Genomic DNA, 13,817 nt, shown 5'->3' with positions numbered 1-13,817 from the left:
TTATGATCTAGAGAGGAGAGTTACACATCATAAATTTTAGGGTGGACTATGATTTTTTTTAAGCTAGATTATTATTAAAAAAAAATTATACTAAAAAAATTAGATTTGATAGCGGGCCCTAGGCTCCCATGGCAGCTCCCATATAGACCCGCCCCTATGTGAAATTAGTTTAAGTGTATAACCTAAGCTACAAATCCAATATGGTGGCGAAACTACTACATAATTAGATATCCAATAAGAGATCACACTGCAACTAAGTCTACATCTAGATCAATGACTTTCATTTGTGGAGTCTGGGATACTGTTTGGTGTCTCTTTATTTGGATCACCAACAGTTGCTTCAACAATCTCTCTTATTGTTTTCTGTCTTGAACTTGGTTCTCCATATTCATGGGATTAATATCCTAGAAGCAGAATTGCCATTTGGGAGGTTTGGAAAGCTAAATGGAGGAGAGGTCATATAAGGGGAGGGATAGAATGAGAGGCTTAACAGTGATGGATATAATTTTAAGAGAAAGAAGGAATAGCAAAATTGAGAGAGAAGATAAGTAGAATATATTGAGATTAATTATTCTCAACCCCCATTCACTTCATATTCAGTCTATATTTATAGATGTACAAGGATAACTATAAAATTACAAAATACAGAAAACATTTGCCACTCATGCTGAAAATCAATACAATACTAATTCACTAAAACAACTAAACATCCACTAAAAAAACTAAACAGAGTTGACCAAGTCATGCTGAACTCTCATTTTTCCACTAACCATACTCTAGTTCGTGTCGTGCATGGGCTGCATGGCTGTTGCATGTATCATTTCCTCCACTCAAATTATCCTTGTCCACAAGGATGAAGTCGGGTATGTCTTCAAGAATGAGTAGATGAGCTCATTGACACCGATGTTCGGGAAGGAATTTCTCAACATAGAAATAACATAGGCCTTTTTTCCTATGCTCTCAAGCTTTTTGGCTTGTAATTCCTTTGGGGGGACTAGCATTGTTAATGACGTTGGTGTCGGTCTTGAACATTGGTGGGAGACCTCATACTCTAGCTGTGTTGTTGTTCTTTGACTTGGGTGGGGTGTCGAGGATGGAGGACCTGAAGGAACTATCCCCTCTTCTTTGCAAGCTCTTGTATTCTTCCACCACTTGGGCCATTCTAATAGCATCAACTAGTGAGCGAGGTTGTTTGATTTTGACGTCCAACCTGATTTCGTCTTTGAGTCCTGCAATAAAACAACCGATTAAAAACATTTCTGGTAAGTCATCGACTTGGTGGGAGAGGTTCTTGAATTCTTCTTGATATACTGAAACGGTGGTGATTTGCTTTAGTCTTGTGAGTGCTTCAAAAGGGTTGTCATAGTTGGTTGGATTGAAACGAAGCAGCAAGGCCTTAGTGACTTCTGTCCAAGTTACTGGTCCTTTGAACTTGGTGAGCCACCTATGCCATTGAAGCGCTATTCCTTCAAGGTGAAAAGAGGCAAGTTGGACTTGTTGTTCGGTAGCCACCTCCTTGAAGTCAAAATATTACTCTGCCTTATAGATCTATCCTTGTGGGTCTTCTCCATTAAATTTGGGGAAATTCAGTCTGAGATGATGATGACTACGGTCCGTGGAAGGTTGGGAGTGATTAGTTGACAGTAGGTACTTGTTGGGAGGATTCAGTAGAAGCAAAGGAGTTTGTTTCGGGGTGGTTATTGATACAATTCTGTGAGGCACGAAGGGATTGAAGCTCAGATAATATGATCTGAAGGGTAGCATGGATTTGTTCCATACTAGATTCATGGCGTCCTAAGATTTCATGAACTTCATTTTGGAACTCGGCATTGGTGTTCCCGTCTTGAAATCTAGGCTTCTTGAAACTATGGCTAGAGAGGGCTTTTTTGTCAAACATATTAGCCAACGCGATGATCTTTTCCCATGTTGAAGCATTGGGCTCAAGCTGGTTTAATACGTGTTTATGCTCATGTGTAAACACGATGGTATATATAACGAGAGCTGAAAGTGAAGCCAAGCCAGCAATGAGGAACAAGCCCCAGAAGCTCTCAACACCGAGGCTGACACTGTTGGAAGAAAGCGAGTTGCTGGAATTTAGGCAATTGCTATCATTATAGAGGGCTTTCTCTATCTCCACCATTTTCTCTCCTTCAGTCACACTCAAGAGTGCTCTTGAGACATCACTTACTAGTGGGGAACCAATTGGAAACGCCTGCAAATTATGATAGGTTAAGTACCCTCATGAACCTGGAGAGAGAGAGGGAGTGAGAGCGAGAGAGAGAGAGAGAGAGAGAGAGAGACGTACAAAGCCAAAGCCATCTGTTCTATTAGTTGGTGGAAGCATAGTGTATTTGGAGCAATATTTGGAGAGAAAAACCTTGATGTAGGGGATTTCATCGAAAGCAGCAGCAACACTGCCATTTCTAAGGAGTTCATCCAATTCCTCAGAAGACTTGTAGATCTTGATTGATCTAGATTCATCAAAACCCAACTGTTTTAGGATCTTTTTGATGAAAGAACCTTCTTGGCAACCCACTTTCTCATTTTTCTTTATAAGTTCACTTAAATCTGTGGGTTGAATTTGTTGAACTGTTAACATTGAAGTTAAGCTTGCTGTGTAACTTTGAGTCAGTATCAGCGCCACAAAACACCACACAATCACCACAAACCTGCCCAAGTTGCTCACAATCCTTTCCCCTGCAAAAGTATTGATTTTTGAATGATCATTCATGATTAACGCCAATGCATTTTATTTGATGATATGATATGAAACCTAGCTAACTTAATTAAGAAAAATGATAAGAAGTTATTACTCTGGGCAAAGACCATAGTGGAGAAGGCGAACCAGAAAATGGTTCCAGTCTGATGAGAAGGGGGCCCCCGGAAGTCCACATTTATCCGATGTTCAAGAACCCAAATCACAAAGCCGACGAAAACGAATGAACAGAAACTTGTTAACCAAAGATCCCAAGTCAGAGGCTTCAAGAACACCCATGCATTCTCCTTCTTGTGCCTAAGTGGCACCACCATTGCCATCCCAGACTCGGCGAAAGGAAAACTGAAGTCCACGTAGTTTGACCTGTTTGCAACAATGGTAATATCTCCAACCACTGCATCAAATTTCTGTTGCTCATAAAAATAGTAAACATATAGTGTTAATACCAACTAGAGAATTATAACCAATTGACACAAAAATTTAACCACGCATGCACGTTGATGTGTTTGAAGACTAGTCCTCAATAGACGAGATTAATTAGGTTTTTGGGAACATTAAATCTAAGTATGTATGGGAAACTTATTTCTGGGGACAATAGGAAAATCTGATAAAGGGATGCATGCCCATGATGAGTGCTACAATTCACTAACTAGTGTTATGTGAGTGAGCGACTGACTAGTTACTTGAATGATAATTGCAAGAGTTTTTAACTTTGTCAAATTGTAGCCGTGCGGGCCGGGGAATGATAATTTTTTCATTTGAAAACTACCCACCATCATTGATTGAGAAGATTTTTCACATATTATGGTATGATCATGGACATTATAGGTGCATTGAAAGTGGATCGTGTCAAAATTTCTGCATCCTCTTCTCTTAATTTCTATGTACGATGTGTGCACATTATAAACTGGGAACAAGAACAGGAGGAGAATTACCCCATTATAAACTTGCTCCACCAATTCATTATAGGTGCCTGCACTCTTCCCCTCGGGAGTTTCAAATGGAACAAATTCATATGCAACTGGATATGGTAGCTTGGCCATTACGGCATCAAACACTTTGATGCAGTAACCTTCAGGCCTAGTCTTATTATCACGATACACCTTTACAAATTCAGTGAAGCCATTCTTGACTGGAACTCCTATTCTCAACTTCTTCCCACCTAAGGTAAAACCTTTGGGCGCAGACGTAGTGTCACCTGGCCATATAATTAATCGAAGATTGTCCTTGGAAGTGGTATAGGCGACAGTTGTAGTACTAGTGAGGTTGAAGCCTTTGGTGAGTCCCTTTTCGGCTGTCCAAAATCCGATTCCCTTGTGACCATTGCCATTCACATTAACTATCTGGTATGCTGATGTTTGTAGCTGCCCATCAGCCATTTGGAAATGTCCACTGAGTCCTTTAAATTTAGTATTTTTAAGAGCTTGGAGAAGTTTAGGGCCCATTTGAGAGACTCCCAAAGTTTCAAGATCTGTTGAATTTCTTGATGTGTTCGTCTCCAGAAAGGCAGTAGTATTTGTGGCGCCAACTGCCTCCACCGCCATAGCCAGTGCAGTAGCAGCATCATATGCCCATAGTCCAAAAACATTTAGGTCAGCATCAATCCCTTGCTTAAACATGGTTTTCCACCTACCTCTGAAATTCGCTAACTGTTTTGTTGGGACGGCATAAGGCTTTACGCCCAATACTCCTTGCATTGAATCGATGACTTGGGGATCCAACGAAGTCAAGTCATTTCCCACTGCATCGGTTATGATCCAAACATACTCCTCGCTCATCATTCCAATCTCTTTTGCTTTCATAAACAGCTGAGAGGCCAGATCAGGAAACATGTGGACAATGAACACTCTAGTTTGCTTTGTCTTCAGCTTGTAAAGCTCGGCAACAATTTGATCGCCTGTGGCCGAGGGAGGAATGACGCTCCAGTAAGGTATCCGAGCGTCGATTTCGTGTAAGGCATCGGCCATAGAAGGCTTTATTCCCTCCCCAAATGCGTTGTCTACATAGATTGGAACAACTTCTCGCCATCCAAAGGCTCGAACGATGGCAGCAATGGCTTTCGCTTGAGAGGAATCGTTCTGCGCGACGCGAACGAAATATGGCGTCCGAAGTGGTGATAGAGAAGGGCTTGTCGCAGAGAAGGAAATAATGGGTACTTGAGCTTTGGTGCCAAGATCAATTACGAAGTCAGCTTGCATGGATGTTGATGGACCAACAATGGCATGAACTTGAGCATATTTCAGCAGGTTCAGAGCTGCAGCATTTTATATGAAACTAATCAAATATTCTGTTGATCAATTAGCAAATGAAAAGGTTTCCTCATTTTACTATCTATTTTCTTTTTCCTCCTCTTTGAAAAGATGGGGGTTTTAGTGGAATTCCACTGCCAAAACCATTTTTACGGAAAGAATACGAAGAGAGAAATGTTATATCTATAAATGAGTTTTAAGATAATATATATAAATTTATAATATTTTTTTTCAAATTCATAATAGTTTTATTCAAAACTAATACAAGTTGATAGTTGTGAGTAGATTTATTATTAAATTTAAATAAACATATATATTATGAATTTATGTATGTCATGTATATCAATTTATAAAAATTATTTATGAGTACAACATTTCTCAACCAAATAATATAACCAAAACATAATGCAAATTAACCACATTAGTGCTATTTTCATATCTAGCTCTTTATGATATATCAATGTGTAAAAGAATAAACTTATCTTATTTCACCCACTTTAAATAGTGTTTGTTAATTAAGGTATAAGGTAAAAAAAAGTGAGATATGAAAAATATTTTAAATAAAAATATTTTTTATTATATTTGTTAAATTTATCTAGCAACCCATTCAAAAGAAGTTACCCTACTTTTTATCTGTCAAAAATCAGATAAACAAATCTCTCCTTACGTCTTAATAAATTTATCTAAGATTTTAAACTAAGGTAAAAAGATTCGTATGCCCACTTATCTGATAAAACCCTCACATTTTTTGACAATGAGAGATATTTTTGAAAAAAAATCATTTTCTCGGTGTTTATCATATGTATTTTAACAAATATATAGAAAGAAAAAAAAAATACAATTTTCACTGCATTTTAAAAAATTTAACAAACAGATAAAAATCTTAAAATAGTTCTCATCCTTATTATTTTATATTTTGGTCTAAAAAATATTTTAATTTTATCTTTATACAACTTTATCTTACTCATTTTAACCAATGCTACCTTATTAGATTATTTCGAACACGATTAATATTACGTATATTAGACTTTTTCTCTTACACTAAACATTATGAATGGTAATTATAGTAATCTTCACTAAACCATTAATTCTTTTATCGGACTAACGAGAGAGAGAGAGAGAGAGAGAGAGTTTTTAAGAGCTAACACTAAACATTATGAATGGTAATTATAGTAATCTTCACTAAACCATTAATTCTTTTATCGGACTAACGAGAGAGAGAGAGAGAGAGAGAGAGAGAGAGAGTTTTTAAGAGCTAACCTCTATGGTATTTGAACTAGTATCTCTAAATGCATTAGAGGTTGTTTGGCTTATCTTTTTTTTTTTTCCCAGCATCTTTTAAGCTGTTGAGCTTTTAAGTTGTGTGAAGTTTAAAAGTTAGGTCACATTTAAACTAATAACATATTTGGATAAATATACTTTTAAACTATCAGTTAATAGTTACATGTTTAGTTTGAAAAATTTGACAAGTTATCATAACTTAATAAAAAAGATAAAAATAGATATGTTGTTAAATAATACAAATAAAATTTATAAAAATACTAATTTTTAATAAAAATATTAGATATATTATTTCAATGTACATTAATATATATAATGTGTTATATATATATATATATTGGACGGAGGAATCACAGAGACGACAATGATAGCGAGAGGATGAGGTAACAGAGGTGATGAACGATGGGCTAGGGTGAACGACGAGATGCGAACACGAGATGTAAAGGACTGGGGTGAATGAGAGATGTGAACGACTGGTGCAATGGCGACGGTGATGGGTTGGGATGACGGCAACGGTGGCTGTCAGAGATGAGTCAGCAATAACGAATAAGAGAAGCGAAAGGAGAAGAAGGATATAGGTTGGAAATCACAATTTTATTTGAGAGTAAATTAGTCATTTAATCAGTCAATGCAAATAAACTCGTACTAGAATTTTTTGAAGGGAAGCCTTTTTTAAACCTAGTATGAGAACTTTTAAGCTTAATAGTTTTTAAGCTTCTCCCATATACCAAATACTTAATAAAATAAACTTGACAATTTATAAGCGGTCAAACTTGTAAGCCAAACACCCTCTTAATTTCCCAAAACAAGCATGAGAGAGAGAGAGAGAGAGAGAGAGAACCTGCAGCAGCAGCACCAAGGTCGTCGCCTTTGGAGTCCCAGGGCTTTAGGACTACCCTAGTCCTGTAGAAGGCATTAGAGGCATAGAAGTCAGAGAGAGCCATGGAGATGCAGCTCCACCCCATCTTCCCAAGCCTTTCCTTCATGTCAAGAACCACTCCCACAGCCACATGTACCGCAGTTGCTCCGATACTGTTATTAAGCTGATCATCTGCCATGGCCATGCTTGGCAAGATCATGAGCAGAACAAAGGCAATGAAGAAGAAGTTGACTTGTGGGCTTAGATTTCTCATCCTGGCTAATTGGACCTCCTGTCCGGAGAGTTCTAATTTTTGCTTAAGCAGGGAATGGCTGTCCAAACCAACTGATCACCATATATACTACAGATTAGGGGGCTAGAAAAGTCCACCATCAGCTGCTGAGCCAAGAATAAGAATAGTATACTCCCATCCTAATTACATATATGACATGGGACGCAACTATTATTAGTTATGCTTAGTCTGACAATGAAATTTTTATGTTATTATACTTAAAACTATTAATTAGTTTTCTTCTTCTTTTACCCCAATTTGAATGGTAATTATAGTTAATTTTATTCTATTAGTTAGTAATAAAAGCAATCAAAAGTGTCAACCCCCCCCCCCCCCCCCAATAGAAAGTACTTTTGTATTCTTGGTGGTGCTTTGTTCATTCAATTTATGAGTTTAAATAAGTATGAGCTGTGATTTTATTTAATAGCAATAGTCGATCAAGCAAAAGTAATAACGTAAAATGCTTACTTTACTATTTCAAGTTAGTTTTAATGATTAATAATATATATGACACCTAATATTCTATGATACATGAAAATACCTTAGGGGTGTCGTTTCAAAACGTCAAAAAGTATCAAAATATTTTTGGACTGTTTTTATAATTTCAAAATTGTTTCAGGGGTTTGTAATATTAGAAAAATATAATAAATGTGTTTTCAATTTCAAAAAAGTATTTTCGTTTGGGAAGAGAGTAGAAACAAAAATTTTTCTATCTCCAAATTTTTAAATTTATTATTTATTTTTAATTAGTAAGTCATGATTTTGGATGATAAAACTTATGTTTGTATTTGTTTAAATGTATTATAGAATTTATGTTTATTTTTTGATTGAATAACTATTTTTTTATAATTTTTTATATTAAAAATCATATTTATAAAATGCCCTTATATTTTTTTTATTTACTTGTTTCTACTTCTTACTTTTTTTAAAAATATCGTTCTATTTTCACTTCATATCATATTTATTTTCTATTTTCATTTCTATATGATCTAACTAATACTTATAAAGGATGCAATTCATTCCTTATAAGACGTTTTGCTTTTATTTTTAAAAAAGAAACATCAAAATTTATTAATAAATATATCATACGCCATAAACAGCTCAAGACCCAGTTCATACCCATCTATTTCCCAAGACCCTAATCTATACTTTTATGGTAGCCCAAACAAACATTCTAAACTTACCCTTCACCACAAATTATAATCAAAGCAAGCACCAAACATACCTGAGATCATCTAATAGAGATCAACCTTTGAATAGCTCAAAACTCAGCAATCTCACAATTAGCAACGACAGAATAGAATCTCCGATAGACAGCGAACAAACCCGGAAAGATCTTAAAAAAGAAGAAGAAGAAATCATAAAAAAAAAAAACAAAAAGTCTAATGGCAAAAATAGCCCAGATCTTTTTGCAAAATTACACTTTAATCCAATCATTTTAATTTTGATAATTAAAACTAAATTGATTTAATTAGGTACAATTTTATTCAACATGTTAAACTAATTTAGAGGGTGTATGCTCATACTGACTTAGCATGACAGATATCATATAATAATATTATGAGTGAGATCTATATACACATAAATAAAAAAAATAAAAAATAAATAATTTAACAACAATATATGGCAGAAGGAGTTGGCGGCTCCTTTACCATGAGCTCTCAGAACTAGAAACAACCTCCAACTTCCCAAAATTAACAGCCCACAACATGAACACCGTTACTGATCATATCATTGCTTTCATGACGCCTCAAAACTACTCGTTGAGGCTCTCTTACCTCCTTTGCCTCCATAGTCCTCGTCCAAACCACATCCCACACCGAGGCCTTCATTTGTCACCACCTCTCTCACCCTAGCGACGACCAAACTATTCCTCTTCTTAACTAGTTCGTCGCCATATATAGCTTTTACTTCCAAACACAGGATTTCAACTTTCTCCAAAGCCTTGGGCACCCTCAACGGTGAGTCTTTCACCACCGTTGCCCTCGACAAGGATGTAAAGTGGTTGGGAGTTATCGTAGATTTTTCATATTTTTTTTTCTTTTTTTTACTTATATATATATATGTGAGTCTTATAAAAATTATTATTATATTATATTTGTCATTCTACATCAGTATGAACACATTTACCTTGAATCAATTTTATGTGTTGAATAAAATTACACCAAATTAAACTAATTTGGATCTAATTGCTAAAATTGAAATAATTGGATTAAATTATAAATTTGTAAAAAGATTTGATTACCTTTTACTATTAGCCCCAAAACAAAGGGTGCAGAATTAGGAATTTTTGAATTTCCACCATGTCGCATGAGACCAATCAAACATGCACCTTAACTTTCGGAGAAGCACCCTTTCAAGCTCAAAGCTTTCACTTGTCGCTATATGCACGCCAGTGTCACAGGCCACCTTGACCAAATCAACCATTATATATATGAGGAGGCTGATTCATGTGTATTAAATTAATGACAGACAGGCTTTAACGTTTCTTGAAAGAGCAATTAAAAGAAAAATTAATTATTCAGTCTTACATAACAGAAAGTGTTTATTTATTAAAGATTTAATGAAAGAATATTTTACCTAAAGATTCTTTTACATCCATGATGGGCCCGTTCAAGTGGTGTCGGTTTGTGGACCTAACTTTTTTGGTTTTACTAGCTAGCTAATTGTAAAACCAAATGATCCAGCCTCATGCATGTGACAACTGATTTAATAAAAGAATATTTTTTCTTTTTCATTTTTTATGGCTATATATGTCACAATATCAATACTACAATATTGTACCCTTAACATTAAGAGCTGGCTGTTGGACCATCCCCAAAAGATTTTCATTGATTTTGTCACGTAGTGGACCGGACAACTGCACGCGGCCTTCTTCATATATATATAGTTTACCTTGACCAAATGATCAACCTATGAAGCTTCGTAGAATAAACGACGATTTTCACAGTTTGCCTCACAACAACCATGAAATGGACTTAGTCCGGTCCATATTCAGTCGGCTTGAAGACTTCAGTGATGCTAATGAGAGAGAGATGATTTGGCGTTTCAGTATCTTTCATATATACAAGTGTATATATATATATTAATTGTGTAGTTACGTCGCATTAGAGTCATTGCCAGGTATCGTTCTTCAATTTCCAGCCAAACAGTACAACGACCCCATGCAGCGAGTCAACACCTTCCTTCCCTCCCTCTAGCGCCTAGTTTGGTTTCGGGATTAAGTAACTATTTGGATATAAAATATTAGAAGTTAATTATCAATTTATTCATTTGTGGGTTTACACTTTACACAAGACAAATGAGCCACCGACTAGATAACACCTGTTTGTTCAATGTCACCATCTCTCTCTTTTGGGAGATTCTATATTGGACCCAGTCCATTGTGCCCACTTGTGGATCGGGCTAGTAGAAGCATGCCACGTGTCCTGTAGCAGCGCGCCCCCTGCACTGCTTCTTCCTTCCTTGAATATTTTTCTCCTATTGGCCAATAGGGGCCACGCCACATGTCCTGTGGTAGGAGCTCCCCGCTTTTCTATCTCTCTTCCTCTCCCCCCTCTCTCTCGCGTCTACTCCATCCCTCTAGTGAATCCTTTTTTACACTACAAGAAAATAATAATTTAAGAATAAATTTTTTCATCTTAAATTAAAAATAAATTTTAAAATAAAATTTTTTGAGACAAATTTAGAATTAAAAAATAATTCATCTCTAATTTAAAATTAATTTAGAAATGAAAACTATTCCATCTCAATTTGAGATCAAAATTTTTTCATCTCAAATTAGAGGTAATTTTTTTTTTGTCTCAAAATCTGTTTTAATTTGAGATGAATTTTTGAGATGGAAATTATCTGTCTCAATTTGAGACGGATATTTTTCGTCTCAAAATCCCTCTCAAATTGAGACGAAATTTTTTTTTCCCTTCAAATTTATAAAATGTAAATTTTTTATCTATAGATATAGAAATTAAATTCTAAATATATAAATTAATATATTTCATGTGCATAAAATATAAAATAAAGTATATATACATGTAAACTAATATATATAAAAATTTATAAATTAAAATATATATTAAACATATAATAATTAACTATTTGTAATAGTGATTAAATATATACAAAATGATTGCACTATTTGTAATAGTTTTTAACATTCTTAATCATTGCAAAATTTATTCATTTAATAATAAAAAATAAATTTAACCATCGCAAAATTTTAAAAAATGTATAATTTTTTAAAAAATATATATATTAACTCTTTTTTATTTTTTAAGCAATTAATTTATTTCAATTAATTTATCCTAATTTATTCTATTATTTTTTATTTTATTATTAAAATTTTAATTTATTTTTTTAAATAATTACCCACACATATTAATAAATATTACACATATATGGGTTATAAACTTACCCACAATGGGTGTTACATAATAGATATAGATCATAAACTATGTACTCAAAATATGACATTCAATCCATATATTCAATAAATTTACAAGAGATCAAACTATGAGATAATACAATTACTCAACAAATTCAAACCATAGAAACTAATTCACCCATGTTGATAGTTTTGAATGTCGACGATGCTCAGTGTTGGTGATATTTGTCGAACACGACGGATCCAAACTCATCAACATCATCTCGAAGTGGCCACTAGCTACTGCTAGTTTCAACGGGATAAAGTAGAGAATTAGCCTATGAAAAACTAGGGAATAAGACATTTTCTAGAATGATTGGATATTCAGAACTCCATAATGGATTTGGACCATCCATGGGTCAAAAAATATCGGCAAAACTCGGATAAAGTTCTAGAGTAGGATTTGGATTAGTTTGTGGGTGAAACCAATTTGAAATATGTTGAGGATATGCAGAAGAGTTTGCAAATAGTAATTCCTAAAATAAAGTTACATGAGTTTACAGATCGACAACCTATTGTTGGAGGGTAAAAATATGGGATACACACCTGTAAATAGGATTTTGAAGCTGAGTTTGAGCTTCAATAAAGAGTGTAATGATAGCCCCATACTGGTCACTTACCAGAAGCTAGGCCAAGAGCTTAGAGGTATTACTGGTATCAAAAACTTTGTGGATGACAACAAAATGAGTAGATCATTTTTCATAGCAAAAGTAAGGGGCAAAGACTGGGGTACATTTTCTTCTTAAGGCTCTACAGGCACCGCATAGAGACCCAGTTCCTAACATGATTTCTATCTGGATCTGGGTACTCACTAGATCTGACCGGATCTGAGGATAAATCTTATGGGTCTGATCTAGTTGGATAAGTTAGATCTAAACGGATTGGATCAAACTAGATTTGATTTAAGATCTGGATTGTAATATCACAAAACCAAGGCTACGATAAAAAATGGTAGACCTGAAGAAGAACAACAACAGGTAATGGCGACGAGCGTGGCCGGATTTGGAGGTTGGTGAAGATAGTGGCTAGTGGCATGAGTGGCTGCGATGGTTGTGGTGAAGGCAGAAGGCGAAAACGGTGAAGCGGCCTAAAGCCACGTTGACCAATGACGGTGTTGGCCGAGGCTGTGTGCAAACTGTGGTGGTCGCTGTTGGTCCCTTAAAGTATGGCCACTCAAGAGGATGGGTGAATTGAGTGATTAAAATTTTTCTTAATTTTAATAAATATTATTTATTAATGATTTTATTGAAAAATATATATTTGATAAATATAATAAATTATATTTGAGATTAATAATAAATGTAAGTCACAAGATATAACAAAAATAAATACAATGAGGCACAAGACAATTTATAGTGGTTCGGTGTCTTTACATACACCTCGTCCACTCTCCCAAGGTCTAACCACCATTAGGATTCCACTAAATCAAAATCACCAAGGTTTTTACACTAACTCACATTGGAAACTAGATACACACCTAGATTACAATGGGTTCTAGGCAACCACTACACCAAGGTTTTCTCCCTAGTTTACCTTAAAAACTAGATTCACCTAGATTTTAACGGATCTAGGAAACCTATACAATTCTCAATAATAATTTAAATGTTTACAAATAATTTGTCCACACTTGGACACAAATAAACAATTAAGAATAAATTATACAAGATAATAATATTTTAATAAATAAATAAATTTGTAACCTCAAATGGAGAAGTTTAGATTTGTCGTAAAAGACTTGAAGAACTTTTCTCCTCTTACTTTGTGGCTCTTCGGTGGATGAACAATAAATCTTTGAGAGTCTTGGAATGCTTGAAAATTAGCTTGAGAGCTTTTGGGAACTTTGGATGCGCAATATGTGCAATGGATACTCAAAAACTGAGTTTGGAGAATATTTATAAGCATTCTGGCCACTAAAGAAAGGGTTAATATGAAATTTGAAACTTAAAAATGTTTAGGCTTTTTCAAACAATAAGAAAACATGTTTCATCTTTAATTCAAAA

The 13,817-nt window shown here is 34.8% G+C and overlaps 1 protein-coding gene across 1 annotated transcript; it reads right to left on the bottom strand.

The window, feature by feature from the left end:
* Window positions 1-572: 572 nt before the first annotated feature.
* On the bottom strand, window positions 573-7,509 carry LOC127812891 (glutamate receptor 2.3-like). The gene is made up of 5 exons (XM_052353437.1): window positions 7,088-7,509; window positions 3,652-4,970; window positions 2,814-3,123; window positions 2,306-2,697; window positions 573-2,212 (listed from the first exon to the last, which is right to left on the bottom strand). Exons 1-5 carry the CDS (start codon window positions 7,377-7,379, stop codon window positions 1,634-1,636), a joined length of 2,892 nt encoding a protein of 963 aa, XP_052209397.1. The 5' UTR covers window positions 7,380-7,509; the 3' UTR covers window positions 573-1,633.
* Window positions 7,510-13,817: the final 6,308 nt, after the last annotated feature.

This window comes from Diospyros lotus, chromosome 11 (genome assembly GCF_014633365.1).
Source record: "Diospyros lotus cultivar Yz01 chromosome 11, ASM1463336v1, whole genome shotgun sequence".
NCBI lineage: Eukaryota > Viridiplantae > Streptophyta > Magnoliopsida > Ericales > Ebenaceae > Diospyros > Diospyros lotus.
The sequence above is the reverse complement of the archived record's forward strand: the minus strand, read 5'-3'. Positions and strand labels throughout refer to the sequence as shown.

Bases quoted from the DNA above. Each gene is read 5' to 3' on its own strand.
- LOC127812891 (XM_052353437.1), bottom strand. From the start codon at position 7,379: ATGAGAAATCTAAGCCCACAAGTCAACTTCTTCTTCATTGCCTTTGTT. The intron at 3,124-3,651 runs GTAATTCTCCTC...TATGAGCAACAG, and splicing joins TGGAGCAAGTTTATAATGGG to AAATTTGATGCAGTGGTTGG. The intron at 2,213-2,305 runs GTACGTCTCTCT...CATAATTTGCAG, and splicing joins GAACAGATGGCTTTGGCTTT to GCGTTTCCAATTGGTTCCCC.